Source organism: Fonticula alba, assembly GCF_000388065.1.
Source record: "Fonticula alba strain ATCC 38817 unplaced genomic scaffold supercont2.1, whole genome shotgun sequence".
NCBI lineage: Eukaryota > Rotosphaerida > Fonticulaceae > Fonticula > Fonticula alba.
In genome coordinates this window covers 406,288-420,798 of record NW_009242971.1, presented here as the reverse complement: position 1 = coordinate 420,798, position 14,511 = coordinate 406,288, and the positions used below count along the sequence as shown (strand labels likewise).

The window sequence follows — 14,511 nt, the reverse complement described above, 5'->3', positions numbered from 1 at the left end:
CCCCCCCCGAGCTTAGCCCTTTCTCCCAACCACCCCGTGGGTGGCGATGGTCAAGCGTGGCAAGTGCGACTTCGCCACCAAGGTCCGCAACATGCGGGACTCCAAGGCCTCGGGAGTCATTGTCGGAAACCACGACGACAGCCTCTTTACCATGAGCGCCGAGGGTGACACCAGCGACATCAACATCCCTGCCACCCTGGTCATGGCCTCCTCCTACAACATGCTGCTGATCTCCGGCACGCCGGACGGCTCGCCCATCGCCTTCCACACCGACGTCCTTCTCACATCTGATGTGTACTTGACGCTGCCGCTGATGAACGTCCTAGTTCTGACGCTCTTTGCGCCGGCACTCGTGGTTCTCTTCCTCTATGTTCTGTACCGGATGCGCTCGCGCCAGCAGAAGAAGAAGGAGGTGGCCCCGGTTGCCGTGATCAACAAGTTGCCGGTGCAAATTTATTCCTCCGCCGAGGCGGACAGCGCCGAGCCGACCCCCTGCTCCATCTGTCTGGATGACTTTGTCGACGGCGACCAGCTTCGCGTGCTTCCCTGCAAGCACATCTTCCACATCGACTGCGTGGACCCGTGGCTCACCACCCGCAAGCGCCTTTGTCCTCTGTGCAAGGCTGACTGCACTGACGAGGTATCCATCACCGGTGGCCCTGGCGGGGAGTCCCAAGCCGGTGGCTTTTACGGCTCCACCGGGGACGGTTACTCCTCGGCCAATGCCTTTGGTGAGATTGACCCCGAGAGCGCGGCCGGCGGTACCGGCAGCTCGATCAACTACCATTACACCACCGGCGACTACTCGCCGGACCCAGTTCAGGGTGCGTTGTTTGCTGCTGCTGCTGTTGCTGCCGCTGCTGTTGCTGCTCTCTCTCTCTCTCTCTCTCTCTTCTCCCCCTTGTCGCCCGTATCTTTGATTGCCCATACACCCCTATGCCTGGCCTGTGCTTGCCCATGGTGGCCTGCCGTTGCGCCTCTCTCCTTTCTCCTGTCACATCAACTTACACGTTGGCCTTTTCGGTACACTCCCCCCCCTCCCTTCCCCTCGCCTTTGGTCTCTTCCTCCCTCTCTCTCTCTCTCTATGTCCCTCCATTCCAGTGTACCCTGAGAGCGTGTCCGAGTCCGAGTCTGAGAGCAACCCTCTCATCACGCAGGAGGCCTCTCTCTGAGTGTTGGCTGCCCCTCTCCCCCTTTTTTTACCACTGTTGCCTCGCTAGAGATTCGTGCTTCGGCATATGCGTGTGCGCACGTGCTTCTTCACTATCCCATGTCTCTGGAGAAGGAAGGACAACACGTGTGTGGCATGCCGGCCGAAAGGCAGCTCCACCGCGCTCCTCTCCACTCTTTCTTGTCCTTGTTCCACAACACACATACCCCGTGCTTTGTTTTCTTCTCTTCTCTTTGCTTCTCTTCGCCCTCCCTCGCGCGGGCTTTCCCTCTCCCTTCCCCAAGCCCACCTATTTTCGAAGCGCCAGGAACTCCGGGGGAGGGGAGGGGAGGGGGGGGGGGGGGGGACAGGGGAGACACACCCACCCCCACCCGCCCCCACCCCTGCAGCGCTGGTCCCCTCCCGATCCTCTCTTCCCCAGCATGTATGCGTTTATGCGGGGGGAGCATCTTACTTCCGGCCTTCCTTCCTCTCGAAATGCATTCCTTCTTTCCCCCCCCCCCCCTGTCACAGCGAGCAGGTACATATGCATGTCTGCGCAGGCGTGTGTCTGAATTCGTTCTCTGTTCAACGTTCATCTATATTGGGCGAGATAAAACTCTTCTAAGTGCGATGGGGCAGAGCCAGGGGAGGGGGCGGGGGGAATCTGCATGAATATGCCCACGCAAGGCATTCCCAGGGTCAAGCAAGAAGCAGGGGTGCACAGGCAGGAAAAGGCCCGCCCTCTCCTGATCTGACGAGCTCTCCCTGCCCTGCTCGGCTCAGGGGAGCATGATGTATGGCGAGGTATCGGCCAGGCACACCTCGAGCACAGCATCCACAGCGCGCTCCGCGTGGTCCCGCAGATCAGGCTGAGGAGCGGCACCATTGTCAGGCGAGCTGTTGGCAGTAGCAGCAGCAGCAGCAGCAGCAGCGGCGGCGGCCGCCGTCCGGGCATCCTCGCTGGCCTCGAAGGCGGCCACAGCACCGGCCGTCGGCATGCTCAGGGGGATGGCGTCACCGGTGCTGGCTGCAGCCGCGTCGGCAGCCGCAAGACGAGCAGCCACCGTCGACTCGAAATCCCCTCCCACACAGGCAGGATTGGCGCGGACACTGAGCACCGCTCGCCGGCGAACACACTCTTTGAACTTGCCGGCGAAGCCGCTGAAGAGATTCCCCCGAGCAAGCTCGTTGCCAAAGCGACAATCCCCACTGAGGGCCGCCGCGCGGACTTCCGAGCACGCATGCGACTTGCAGTCAGTCCAGTCCATTTGCGCCCGGCAGTGGTCATACGCATGCACCAGCTGGTGATTCATGGCTTCACGGAAGTGTTCGGCCTTGCGAAGATTGTTTTGGCACAGCAAAATGCCCACTGCGGTGCGGTGCGGTGCGGTGCGGTGCGGTGCGGTGCGCCCGGCAATGCACACATTGGCATGTGTGTTAGTGGAAATGTGGGCGAAAGGCATCGCCAAGAGGAAAGGATGGGCATGGGAAACGCACTGGCCGGGTCGAAGCCGGCGGCGATCTCCGGCGGGCAACGCTGGCAGATGAAGTGCTCAATGCCCAGGGCGCAGCCCTTGTCCTGGAAGGAGGGAAGCCGTAGAGAGGCGGGGAGCCTGTTAGCGCAGGGCCAAAACCCATCGTCTGGCGGCAAAGCCATGCATGGACCACATGCGGGAAAGCACTCGCGGGCGCGTACCGCGATAGAGTGCAGCAAAAACTTCGAATGCGAGCTGTTGGCAAGGAAGCGAACACGCGAGAGGCACGTCTCGTAGTCCTTCTTGTCTTGGCCGGTGTAGGAGTCCTGGGGCTTCCCCTGCGGCGGGGTGTCGGCCTCGGTGCCGGGCTCCCGTCGCGGCGGGCCGCCGAAGATGGGCACGCGCTCATCACGATTAAGAGGCGTCCCGGCGATGAAGCCAGACCAGCGATCTTCAGGCGGTCCAGACATGATGAGATGGAACTAAAAAAGCAGAAAGAACGGAAGGGAGGGGGAAAGAGGGAGAGGGAGAGAGGTAGTGAGGGGGGCAGGGGGGAGGGGTGGGAGGGGGGGGGGAGGGAGGAGGACCGTGCGGCGACGGGAGGTGGTCGGGGATCTCCCGGTCCCCCGCCTCCCGGGGGGCCAAAAAGGGAATCCCTTCCTCGGGTGCCTTGGGGCGTGGTCGCGGGCAATGTGGCCCGGCCGCCCCCGGCGAAGAGGTGGCACTTGCCCCACCAAGTGCCAACGCCACGGGACTGCTTCATAGGCCACGGAAAGTGAGCAACACGAGCCCCCCCCCCCCCTTCCGCCGCCGGGCCTGGGGCACAACAGGGGCGATCTGGCGTCGATCTCACGAACCAGGCCGCCCCTCGCCTCCTCTGTGGCCGTGGACCCGCCCTGCGCCCGGGAAGGAGGCCACCGTCGGAGGGCGAGAGTCTCCGGCATGCTGGGCGCCAGAGGAGCACCCCACAGGACCATCGTTTTTTAATATAGATTTTTTGTGGAGGGCACCTTTCGGCACGCATACACACCCACACATACACACGGCGTACGCGCATACACACCCACACATACATACACACTCCGATCCCCGAGCCCTCCTGTTTCCCGGCTGTCAGCCATCCTCTCCCTTCCTTTTCCACCGACACCATGCTCCGCGCCCCGATTGGCCTGGCACCGCGTACGCTGGGCCTTGCTCTGTCCTCGGCCACCCGTCGATCCGTCTCTTCGAGCGTGGCCGTGAGTGCCCACAATCGGGAGGCCTTGGCCCCGGTGGAGGTCGACGGCCTGGCCATGTTCGATGTTGGAGCCGCCCTGCTTGCTGAGGGATGCCACCCGGGGGCCTTCCTGCGCGGGGGCGCTCTGGTGCGGGCCACCTTGCCTGCCATCCGGGACCTCTTCCTGTCAAACACGCCGGATGCCACCGGCAGGCGGTCCCCCAGTCCGCCACTGGTGGCCGATGGCCGGTGGCTGGAGGATCACTTCGGCCCGACGCGCGCCCTCGGGGCTCTTCCGGCCGGTTCCACGGCCGGGGGCGGGATCAGCGGCCTCGTCGGCTGGGATGTCGCCCTGGATGGCCTTCTGGCAGCCGGGGAGCTGCTCCGCCTGCAGCAGGCCTCCTACTCTCGGTCGCACTTTGACTCGGTGATCCATCACTATCGCGAAACGATTGTCCGGGCACTCGGTCGGCGCTTGGACCGGGGTGACGCCGATGTGGCCCCCGGGCCGGATGTATCGCAGCGCGATCGTCAGCTTGAGGCACTGGCGCGCATCGAACGGATCATGCACCAGACCATTGTCCGGTCTTTCGCTCCCGGGGACAGCCTGGCCCACATGGCGGAAGGCAACTTCCTGCCGCTTCACACCTTGGACCTCCGGGCCGATGGGCACATCCAGCCCCATGTGGACAATCTCTCGGCCTCCGGGCGCCTGGTGGCCGGGGTGTCGCTGTTGTCCGGGCGCGTGGTGCGCTTCGAGCAGATGTACACCGATGCCCGGCCGCGCGAGAGCGTGAAGCCCTCCGAGCGTCGGGTGCTGGATGTCCTCCTCCCGCCGGGGTCCTTCTACATGCAGCGGTACGACCGCCCTCTTCCTCTCCCGGCCCCCTTCCCTTCGCTTCTCCCAGCTGCCGGGTCATCCTCCTCCATGGCCCTTCTCCCTCCTGCCAGTGCTTGGACTTTCCCTTTGGCTTTCCTTGCTCACACGCATGCGTGCACGAACATGCGCAAACACACACACGCACACGCACACACACACAACCCCATCAAACAGCGACAAACTTCGTTACGACTATACCCACGCCATCTTGCCTGTCACCCCGGGCCAGGAGACGGTCTGGCCCGAGGGCGCCGGCCAGCGGGTAGTTCCCCTGGAGCCGGCTCGGCGGATTGTCTTCCTCGTGCGCGATCGGCTGAACGCCACCGGGCCCGGACCCGGTGTCGGGGCCGGGGGGAAGGTCTTGGAAGGGACGTACTAGTGTGCACTTGGCCGCTTTTTTTTTGCCCGCATCTCTTCTGCTTCTTCACAGAAAGTGTGCATATGTAAGCAGCCACACCCACCCACAGGCACACATAAAAGCACGCCCACCCACACGCACACACGCATGTCCACGCGGGGCCTTGTCAAATGGACACACGCCGGGCCTTGAATGACAATCATATTCCTGGCCTCAAGGCGTATTTCCGTGGAGGGGGAGGGGGAGGGGGGCGGGGAGGTGTCCCGACATACACGGAGCACGGGAAGGGGGGGGGGATTCAGCTTGAAAGATCGGCCTCGAGGTCGGCCAACATGGAGAAAATGCCACCCGACGAGGCGGCCGAGTCCGGCATGCGCGCTGCCTGTCCAGCAGCCGGCGCGCACTCCACTTCGGTCGGGTACGCATGGACATAGTCCACCTGGGCGACCGGCAGCTCAGGGGCGGACCATGCTGTCGGAAAGGGTGCCGAATGCATTTGGGCGTGGCCACCGGGGGATGAGGGTGAGTGAGGGCAGGGAAAGTGGGACATGGGCGAAAGTCGAAGAGCCCACACGGCGGAGGCATGCATGCAAGTGCGCACTCTCGCTGCCAGCCTTCTGGGTAGACAGGAACAGCATGGCGCCAGGCCAGGCATGCGCTGGAAGCATGGTGGCTCCGGGGATGTCGACCAGCTGGGACAGGAGGCTGGTTTCCTCGGCTCGCAGGGCGAAAAACAGGCCGTCCTCCGTGCGAACCAGCGAATCGCCACCAGCAGCCGGGGTCCCACTGAGCGAGGGGATCGAGGAGGCCGGCAGGCCAAGGGCCTCCAGACGCTCGGCAAATCCCGGGGCCGCAGCCAGGAGGATCAGAAGGCGCATCGGCGCTTCGATCGGGGGGGCCTCCGCACGGGCTACTTGCTGGAGGAGACCCAGCACGGCGGGGCTCCGGTCGAGCAGGGCCCCGGTCGAGGAAGTGTGCTGGGGCGCCGCCGAGGTTGGGGTCGAGGCGTCCGAGGAGGCAGCCGCGCCCACCCGGGGCGGCCATTCAGGTGCCTCGGATGTCGGGCGCAAGGGGACCGGCTGGAAGCGAATGCCTCCGGCGGAAATGATCAGCACAAAGGACCACTCTTCTTCGATCGATGCGCCGGGGGTCGCGCCCAGTGGGGGGGTGGTGCTGCCGGCGCCGCTTGACATGGCCGGCGTTCAGAGGCAGCGCGTGGCGAGGACCCGACGAACGTGGGCTTTTATCAAGCAATGGTATCGTCTGCAGCTGGGAAGGATGAGCCTGCCGCTGGCGCGCCTGTGTACCGGAGGGACGCCGCAAGGGGGGTCAGGCAGGCGGGCGGCTAGATATGGGGGGCGAGGACAAAAAGGCAGGGGGCGGGGGCGGGGGCGGGGGGTGGAGGGGCGAGACAAGGGACAGTGTGAGGGAAGAAGTGGCTTTGGACAGCCAGGACACACAACCGCCAACCCCCATTTTTTCTGCCCCCCCCCCCCCCCCCCCCCGCCCCCCTTTCTGCTGCCAATCAACTTGGGCAGGCGAGCGCGATCGGAGACGACAATGAAAAGTGTCCGATCGGGAGTGGATCACGCCATGAAGAGATCACGCGCGGGACGCGCGCATGCCACTATTAACCGAGTCCCCACAGCATGCCACTATTTTATATCCCGCACTTTGGCTCGGTTTGAGTTGAGGGTTGACGAAGGGGGCGGGGCGGTCGAGATATTAGACAAAAAGCCGTTCGAGGTCCCTCGACAAGCGGGCGCACCCGAACCCTCGGTCGAGTCCATTGGCCGGTGCGCCCCAACCCACTTCCCCCCCCCCTGTCGGTGCCTGTCAGGTCAAGGAAAGGCTCCTTGGGGGCTGGGGGAGGGGGGGGCGGCCTGTGGGGAGGGGGCCCGGCGAGAAGGACAGCGGGCTTTTCCAGGCTCGAAGTCCAGGGCGGGGGCGCGGGCGGGCAGGCTGGTTCCGGATGTTGCGGGTATAAAAGGGGGTCTGGATGACGGCGACTCCGGATGTCCTCGTTACGCCGCACCTGACGAGATGTATGTTTTTTTTCTCTGTCCCTCCCTTCGCCTCCCCTCCCCCCTTTTCCCTTGCTACCTCGAGTGTGCGCGTGTGTTCGACTGGACAAGAAGATGTCTTCATCAGACTTGCCTGAATGTGCCTGTGTTATAAGGCCCAGCTGTTGAAACAAAACGGTTACTCACTGATTGTTTCAGTTTGAGCCACCGCCCTCCCTCTCCCCCCTTGCTCTTCGCCCGCCCTTCTTCCCCCCCTTCCTCTTACTTACATTCCTCCCCTGCTCCCTTCTAGCCCGTCTCATCGGTGCCATGCGTCCGCCTCTTGAGGAGCGGCGCCCGGGCGGGCGGGAGGACGGTGTGTGTGTTGGCTCTCTTCGGAGCTCGCACGCGCGCCGCCTTTCCTCCCACGCCAGGCCCTCCTCCTCCCCCGCGTGCGCGCGCCCCTCCTTCGGGAGGGGCACCCGCGCGCGGGGAATTCTCCGTGTGCGCCCCATTTGTGCGGCCGCGCTCACGCGTATGTGCATGGACCCCATGTATTCACGAAAAAGAAGGAACCCATCAAGAAGAGCATCGCGCCAGGACGGAGGAAGCCCTCTGCGGAGGCCGCCCTCCCTCCTGGCGGCGCCAGCCATATCATACCCACAACCAAAATAGACAGCGCCGCACACATAGTTAGCCCCCCCCCCCGATGTCATTTGTTTGTGCACTTCCCCCTCTCAGACTGTCCCCTGCCGCGGCGGCCTCTCCGCGCCCCCCCCCCTCCTCTTCCCTGTTCTGCCATGCCTTTCGCCGTGGCCAGTTGGTTGTGTGTGTCTTGTCATCGGTGTCCGCGCCGCCTCCCCCCCCCCTCCACACAGCCATCCACCTGCCTTCGCGGGCGGGGGCACCATTTTTGAGCCGGCACTCTCCCTTCCTGTTGTCCTATTTTTTGGCCACCGCACGGGCCCCCCTCTCCCCCCCGCCACGTCCGGCTTTCACACATTCTCTCTGTCCATCATCCTCCCTTTTCGAGGGGGGCATGCATTGTTGACGATTCTGCATTTTTGTCACACGGAGGAGAGCGGAGAAATGTGCACCGCCGCGCGCTTTCTCTCCCCCTGTCATATGTGCGTCGTTCCCCACGGAGGGAAGGTGTATTTGTGGGCGGGAGGAGAGACAAAGAGACAGGACACCTGCGCGCACTAGTTGCCGGCGGCGGCCTTGGCCGCGGCAACACGGCGCTGACGAGCCAGGTCCTTGTTCCGGAAGACATACTTGTCCGAGGTCTGACGGGCGTTGTTGTCGCGGAAGTTCATGCCCAGGCGCTGGATGAACTTGTTGTTCTCCAGGGCCTTGATCATGGAGCGCTCTGCGGGGCAGAAGCGCCGGCCAGCGCAGAGATGCGTCGACGAGAGGACAGAGGCAGAGGGAGACAGAGCGGTCAGGAAAGGGAGGCCCAAAAGAATGCAGGAAAAGAGGAAGGAAACATCCCCCCCCCCCCCCCCGATGGCCACCCTTCGCGCCCCTGGGGGCGACCTGGGGAAGAAGAGACGCACCCGCCCGCTGAGAGCTCGGAATGCGCTGGTTGACCAGGCGCAGCTCGGTGAGGCTCTCATTGACGGCCAGCATGGCCGCGATGTGCTCCAGCCCCTCAGGACCGATGGCATTGGTCTCCAAGTTGAGAACCTCGGCATGCTTGTTCAGGGCCAGACCCTCGGCCAGAGGCTTGACCATGGAGCAGCGCAGGTTGACATTGCACAGGGAAATGGTCTTCACGCGGGTGTTGGTGGCCAGCGCGGCGCCCAGACGGTCCATGACAGCCTGGTCAATGTGCCTGTACAAAAAGAGAGGGAGAGAGGGGGGGGGGGGGAGGGAGTCAGTAAAGAGCACAGCACCATTGTGGGTGCTACACGAGGAGCGCCGGGGCCAAAGCAACAAGCAGGACGCACTCGGCGTGGTTCATGTTCAGATCGCGGATGTCCGGCGAGTCCTGCTCCACCAGGGTGACAATGCGATCGATCTCAGCACGCGCAGCCGTGGTGGCCTCATCGGCGGCCGCCTGGGCCTCGGCCAGCTTCGGGCTGCCGGCGGAGGCCGACGACCCGGCAGTAGCAGCAGCAGCAGCAGCAGCACGATCGACCGACGCATTGCGCACACCGTGCATCATGGCGGCCTCCTCCGCGGTGAGATTCATCTTGGGGGCCTTGGTCACGGACGGCGGCTCGTAGAGGCCCAGGTCGTCCATCAGTTCGGCCAGCTGCTCCTCCGTCAGCTCCACATCGCCAAGCTCCGGGTCGGAGAAAATCAGGGTCTTGGCATCGGCCGGGCTGGAGGGGTGGCTGTCAGCCTCCTCGGCCGAGGTATCAGCAGAGGCCGAGGCGGCGGGCTGCTCGGCGACAGCGGCCTCCTCCTCGGCATCGGTGGCGGCAACGGCCGCCGCCTCCTCCTGGGCAACGGGCGAGGCGGCGGCCGACGCCTCGGACTCGGGCTCCTGCTGCTGCACGGGAGACGCAGCCTCGGGCTGGAGGTCCGGCGACGCGGCGGCCACCGGGGTCTTCTCGGCCTCCGGCTCCACGTCGATGGACACGGCCGGCTTGTCCTCCTCCACGACCGGCTCATCGCCAATGAGGGCGGCCGTGGTCTCGGCCAGACGCGCGCGGCGCTGGTTCCGGGCCAGCACACGAGCGGCCAGCCGGGCCTCCTCGGAATCGTCCTCGGCATCGGCCACCGGCTGGAAGATCTCAATGGTGACACCGGCCGGGGTGGTGGGCTCCTCGACGGCCGGGGCCACCGCAGCGGCAGGAGTCGGCTCCGGCTCCGGCTCCGGCTCCTTGGTGGCAGCCGGCGCGGCATCGGCGACGACCGGCTTCTCGGTGGCCGGCTCGGCGGCAGCCACCGGCGCCGGGGTGTCCTCCGGGGCAGGGGCCGCCACGGTGGCAGCGCCACCACCACCACCGAGGACCTCCTCGTCCAGGTCCTGCGCCGGGGCCGGCTTGGTGGAGTTCTCCACCGCCTCATCAAGTGAGTCCTTGGACACGGTCAGCGGGTCATCGATGTCCATCTCCGCGTGGAAGAACTACAGGGCACCGGGATTTGCACGGGTTAGCATGTGGGCATGTGGGCATGTGCGTGTGCCAGCATGGGCGCCGAGCGCCAAAGGAGGGGTGGAAAAAAAAAGGCAGAAGCCGGGGGCTACACGAACGGGCATCAGGTCGGTCAGGGTGTGACGATGGGTGCGGGCCTTGGACTTCTGGAGGCCGCGAGCCTCCTCGCTGATGCGGCCGACCATGACATACTTCCCTGGGGTGGAGGGGGCCGTGACATAGCCAAAAGTGATGAGCTGCCGAAAATGCGAAGTCGACGTGGGGGCGCGTGAGACAGGGGGATCATCAGGGGGGGGGGGGGGGGGGGGCGGGGAAGGGGAGAGGAGGAGGGCGGGAAGCTCATGTGCACGCACTTCGGCCCCGAGCTGCTCAACAAAGGCATCGATCCCACGGCCAGTGCCGAGGGCAGAGATCTTGTTACGCTGGCCCTGGTAGCCGAGGACGAGCCTGGCAATGGCGGCCGGCCGTGGAGGGGGGGGGGGGGGCACAGAAAGCGCCGAAAGGGACCCGAGCAGGGAAGTGTGTCAGAACCGGGCCATGAGTGCCAGCAGGAGGAAGGGGCAGCAAAGTACGAACCAGTCCTGCTCGCCCTTGCGGACGGCATGGTATGCCTCCAGGATAGTGGGGCAGCTAGTATCGAGGGACATGGGTGCGGAGAAGGGGGCAAGATACGCCGCGCGGGAAGTCGCTCAGCGGAGGGAGGGGGTAGGGAGGGGGGGGGGGGGGGGAGAAGGGGAAGGAAGAAAATGTGCCCGAGGCCTGGGGTGCCTGTAGAGCTGCCCCGGGTGCTTTTGGCCTTCCTCGGGACACGCGATCGTGCGGGCCCCATACTGGGGACTGCTTGCTCAAGCGGGCAGCCCCCTCGGCAGGGGCGACAAAGAGGGAGAGGGCGGCACAGCGAGGGGTAGGGCCCGTGTGGAATACCCCTCTGCCCCAGCTGCCAGGGGCTTCCTCGCTGGGAGCGAATTGCTGCTCCCCTTGGGGGAAGAGGCTCCCAGGCAGCCGGCGCCTGGGCCACGAAATCGGAGCCGCGGCACCACCGGCCCCCAGGGGCGCACCCCCTACTGCCCCGGAAGCCAGCCCAGGGTCGCCCTCCAACCGAAGGGAGTTGGCACATTCCAGCCCTCGTCGGTCTTCCTGGTGGCCGGTGAGGAGAGGGGGGGGGGGGTACGGTGGGGGGGGGGGCCAGGGACGGTCTCTCGAGCGGGGGCGTTCCAATATGTCGCCAGCGGTGCCTGCAGCGGGGGTGCGATCGCCCGGCCGCAGCAGACGAGCCGGCCAGCATTCCGCCGTTTTCTGGATGTTGCTAGTCCAACGGCGCGAGGCTCGCAATCGCCCCTCCTCCTGGCGGCGAGGCTGGATAATAGACAACACACACACACACACACACACACACACGAATCTGTTGACAACTCAGTGACTCCGCCGGTGTGTGCCGACGGAGCCAGCCGCAGGGGAGATCACGTTTGGCCCCTCGCGGTCAGGCGCGGCCGCCCGATCGAAGGGGCGCCCCCCAGCCCCGCGACCAGGCAACTGTGCATGTCCGCCCTGCCCCCTCCCTCTGTGCCTCCCTTTTGTCCACCTCCTCTCGAGCCGCCAACATGTCTACTCTTGCCAAGCCTTCCCTCCTTAAGCGGTGCGCTTTGCGCCTCCAGCCTCTCTCTTCCATCCCCCTGTGCCGCAGCTGACACACACACACACACACACACACACACACACACACACACACACACACACACACACACACACACACACCACGCACCCAGCGTTGTCTCCATTCTGGAGCGCCACGCGCCGCTGGCCTTCGCCGGGTCCTGGGACAATGTCGGCCTCATCATCGAGGCCCCCCATGAGACCTTGGACTTCCTCCCCCCGCGCCCGGTCTCCGCCAACGCCACCCACGAGTGCATCCTCCTGACTAATGACCTGACGCTGCCGGTGGTCCGCGAGGCCGCCGCCCTCGGGGCCAGCGTCATCGTCGCCTACCACCCGGCTCTCTTCGGCAAGACTCGCCGGCTGACCACGCAGGATGACCGCCAGCGCATCGCCCTGACCTGTGCGGCTCTCGGCATCAGCGTCTACTGCCCGCACACCGCGTGGGACAGCTGCGAGGGTGGCAGTGCGTCGATCTCCCTCTCTATCCCATCGCACCTGTGCACCTTGCCTCCCACTGACCATCTGGCCCCTTTGGCCACTCTTCCTCCCCATCCAGTCAACGACTGGCTGGCCTCCATCGTCGGCCGCGCCTCGAGCCAGCCCACCTCCGTTCGCCCGATCAGCCAGTTCACCGGTGCCGCGGCGGCCGCCGCCCTGGAGGCCGGCCAGCCGAACGCCGGCGAGGGCCGCATTGTCACCTTCGCCGAGCCGGTTGCCCTGTCCTCCATCGCCGACGCCCTGAAGGCGGGCCTGAAGCTGGAGTACCGTAAGTCCCCTGTCCCTGCTTTTCCCCCGAGCCTGCTTTCCCTTGCCAGCCGCGTGCCCCCCCCCCCCCCCCATTTGCTGACCTCGTGCCGCCAACAGTGCGTTGTGTCCTTCCGGACCAGGCGACCCCGGTCGCGGCTGGCCAGCAGACCGTCAGCCAGCTGGCCATCTGTGCCGGCTCTGGCGCTTCGGTGCTGGCCGCGGCCGGCCCCGGTGTTGACGGCTGGCTCACCGGCGAGATGGGCCACCATGAGGCCCTCAGCGCCGCGGCTCGCGGTGTCAGTGTCCTCCTCTGTGAGCACTCCAACTCCGAGCGCGGCTATCTGACCGACGTGATGCAGCCGCTGCTGAAGGTGCGTCTCTCTCTCTATCTCTCTCCCTATTTGTCTCCCTCGTCCTTCTTCTGCTCACCTCCCCCTCCTCCTGCCGCTCTGAAACCGCCTGCGATAACAATGGCCCGTCCACTGACACACCTGTCTCCCCGACTGCTGGGTACCACCGGCTCGGTCGAAAATAGGAGAAGCTCCAGAGCGACCAGGTGTCGGTTGTGGTGAGCCAGGTCGACCGGGACCCGATCCAGCTCTTGTAAGGGGACACTGCCTGGCTCTCGCCTCTTGCCCCCGCTCCCTGCGCTTCGCCGGCTATGCGGGCCGCGACATGCGCCTCTCTCTCTGTCTCTATCTATCTCTCTCTCTCTCTCCAGACGCACACCCAATACATGAGGAGCTTCCCGACTCTGACGCCTCGGGGATCGCCCTTCGCGCACTGCCTGGCAAAATACGTACACATGCCAACCCACCCCGGGAGCAGGCGGACATCGGCTCGGTGCTCACTGGACCTGCGCGCCGCGGCACCTCCCGTGACTGGCGAGCGGTCGCCTCGTGCTGACACCGATTGACAAGCTCCCCCCACCCCCACCCCCTGGTGTGCCCGATCTTCCCCGTGTCGCCAGCCGGGTCTATCAAGAATTGGACGAGGGATTCCGCGGTGCGGGCAAATGTAATCTGGACGCCGGGCAGAAAGTGCCGCGATCTGGCTGGGGCCACAGGCCCGGGAAGAGGAGGCCCAGTGCAAATGAATCCCTTTGCGATGCACATGGTGGTGGCCCCCTCTCGACGATGGGATGTGCATTTCTTGGGATGCATTTAGGTGTAATTATGTATATTCGTGTCTGAGGGGAGATCGCGCCCAGAGAATGGCAGCGGCCTTCCCTTCCGTCTCTCACCATCGGGAAATCAAGGACAGGGAGGGGGGCGAGGAGGAGGAGGAGGAGTATGAGGTAAAAGGCAGGGAGGCCCGGGCATTCAAGGGAGGCAGGGGAGCCCAGGGAGATGAGGGCGGAAGGGCCGGCGTGTGTCTGTCTAGGTATGATATGATGGCGGGACACCGGACTGTCATTCTCCTGTTTGGAGGAGGGAGATGCTGGCTGTGAAAAATCTGCCTGGCATGCTGTGCATGCCGGGCGCGGGCCACCTGCCGTCAGCACGACGCTACCACACATACACGGCTCCCTGGGGGGAGGGGGAGGGGGCTCTCGGTGCTTCAGAGAGCGGCGCGAGTGCTGGCAGCGGTGACCACATCGTGGATGGCGTCGGCCACCTGGGCGATGTTGGTCTCGTTCAGGCCCGGCACACTGATGCGACCGTTCTTGGCCATGTAGACGTGGTGCTTGCTCATCATGACCTCACACTGGGCATCTGTATACCCACATGCGTGTACCATCACAGGAAGCGGTGGACCATGCCCAAGGGCGGGAGAAGGAGAGAGGCCGTCAGTAAGCCGGGACCAGGTGATCTGCTTTCGCCCATCCAATGGTGCCTGCAGATGAGGGGGGGGGGGGGGGGGGGGGGGGGGGAGCCAGGGGAGAAGGCGAAAAAAAGGAGGAAGGAAAAAGAAAAAA

General features: G+C 65.0%; 7 protein-coding genes across 8 annotated transcripts in view; 3 read left to right on the top strand and 4 right to left on the bottom strand.

The window, feature by feature from the left end:
• Nucleotides 1–46: 46 nt before the first annotated feature.
• H696_00082 (hypothetical protein) lies at nucleotides 47–1,173 on the top strand (the record flags this gene model as incomplete). The annotated part of the gene is made up of 2 exons (XM_009493913.1): nucleotides 47–824; nucleotides 1,103–1,173. The coding sequence occupies 2 exons, from the start codon at nucleotides 47–49 to the stop codon at nucleotides 1,171–1,173; spliced, it is 849 nt and encodes a 282-aa protein (XP_009492188.1).
• A 560-nt stretch (nucleotides 1,174–1,733) lies between these two features.
• H696_00081 (hypothetical protein) lies at nucleotides 1,734–3,186 on the bottom strand. The gene is made up of 3 exons (XM_009493912.1): nucleotides 2,851–3,186; nucleotides 2,652–2,733; nucleotides 1,734–2,523 (listed from the first exon to the last, which is right to left on the bottom strand). The coding sequence occupies exons 1-3, from the start codon at nucleotides 3,097–3,099 to the stop codon at nucleotides 1,934–1,936; spliced, it is 921 nt and encodes a 306-aa protein (XP_009492187.1). The 5' UTR covers nucleotides 3,100–3,186; the 3' UTR covers nucleotides 1,734–1,933.
• A 429-nt stretch (nucleotides 3,187–3,615) lies between these two features.
• On the top strand, nucleotides 3,616–5,337 carry H696_00080 (hypothetical protein). Its single transcript, XM_009493911.1, has 2 exons — nucleotides 3,616–4,703; nucleotides 4,900–5,337. Exons 1-2 carry the CDS (start codon nucleotides 3,778–3,780, stop codon nucleotides 5,102–5,104), a joined length of 1,131 nt encoding a protein of 376 aa, XP_009492186.1. The 5' UTR covers nucleotides 3,616–3,777; the 3' UTR covers nucleotides 5,105–5,337.
• Nucleotides 5,314–6,473, bottom strand: H696_00079 (hypothetical protein). The gene is made up of 2 exons (XM_009493910.1): nucleotides 5,685–6,473; nucleotides 5,314–5,554 (listed from the first exon to the last, which is right to left on the bottom strand). The coding sequence occupies exons 1-2, from the start codon at nucleotides 6,274–6,276 to the stop codon at nucleotides 5,382–5,384; spliced, it is 765 nt and encodes a 254-aa protein (XP_009492185.1). The 5' UTR covers nucleotides 6,277–6,473; the 3' UTR covers nucleotides 5,314–5,381.
• A 1,620-nt stretch (nucleotides 6,474–8,093) lies between these two features.
• H696_00078 (hypothetical protein) lies at nucleotides 8,094–10,933 on the bottom strand. Its single transcript, XM_009493909.1, has 6 exons — nucleotides 10,767–10,933; nucleotides 10,544–10,637; nucleotides 10,289–10,426; nucleotides 9,036–10,162; nucleotides 8,643–8,920; nucleotides 8,094–8,455 (listed from the first exon to the last, which is right to left on the bottom strand). Exons 1-6 carry the CDS (start codon nucleotides 10,835–10,837, stop codon nucleotides 8,289–8,291), a joined length of 1,875 nt encoding a protein of 624 aa, XP_009492184.1. The 5' UTR covers nucleotides 10,838–10,933; the 3' UTR covers nucleotides 8,094–8,288.
• Nucleotides 10,934–11,738: 805 nt separating this feature from the next.
• H696_00077 (hypothetical protein) lies at nucleotides 11,739–13,750 on the top strand. The gene is made up of 5 exons (XM_009493908.1): nucleotides 11,739–11,826; nucleotides 11,957–12,309; nucleotides 12,403–12,612; nucleotides 12,711–12,964; nucleotides 13,129–13,750. Exons 1-5 carry the CDS (start codon nucleotides 11,792–11,794, stop codon nucleotides 13,198–13,200), a joined length of 924 nt encoding a protein of 307 aa, XP_009492183.1. The 5' UTR covers nucleotides 11,739–11,791; the 3' UTR covers nucleotides 13,201–13,750.
• The window catches only part of H696_00076, a 3,859-nt gene continuing 3,093 nt past the window's right edge, over nucleotides 13,746–14,511 (bottom strand). For both annotated transcript variants that reach the window (XM_009493907.1, XM_009493906.1), the window contains one exon: nucleotides 13,746–14,308. In XM_009493907.1, the coding sequence (XP_009492182.1) occupies nucleotides 14,154–14,308 (155 nt within the window). In that variant the 3' untranslated portion in view covers nucleotides 13,746–14,153. The remainder of the gene's footprint in view (nucleotides 14,309–14,511) is intronic.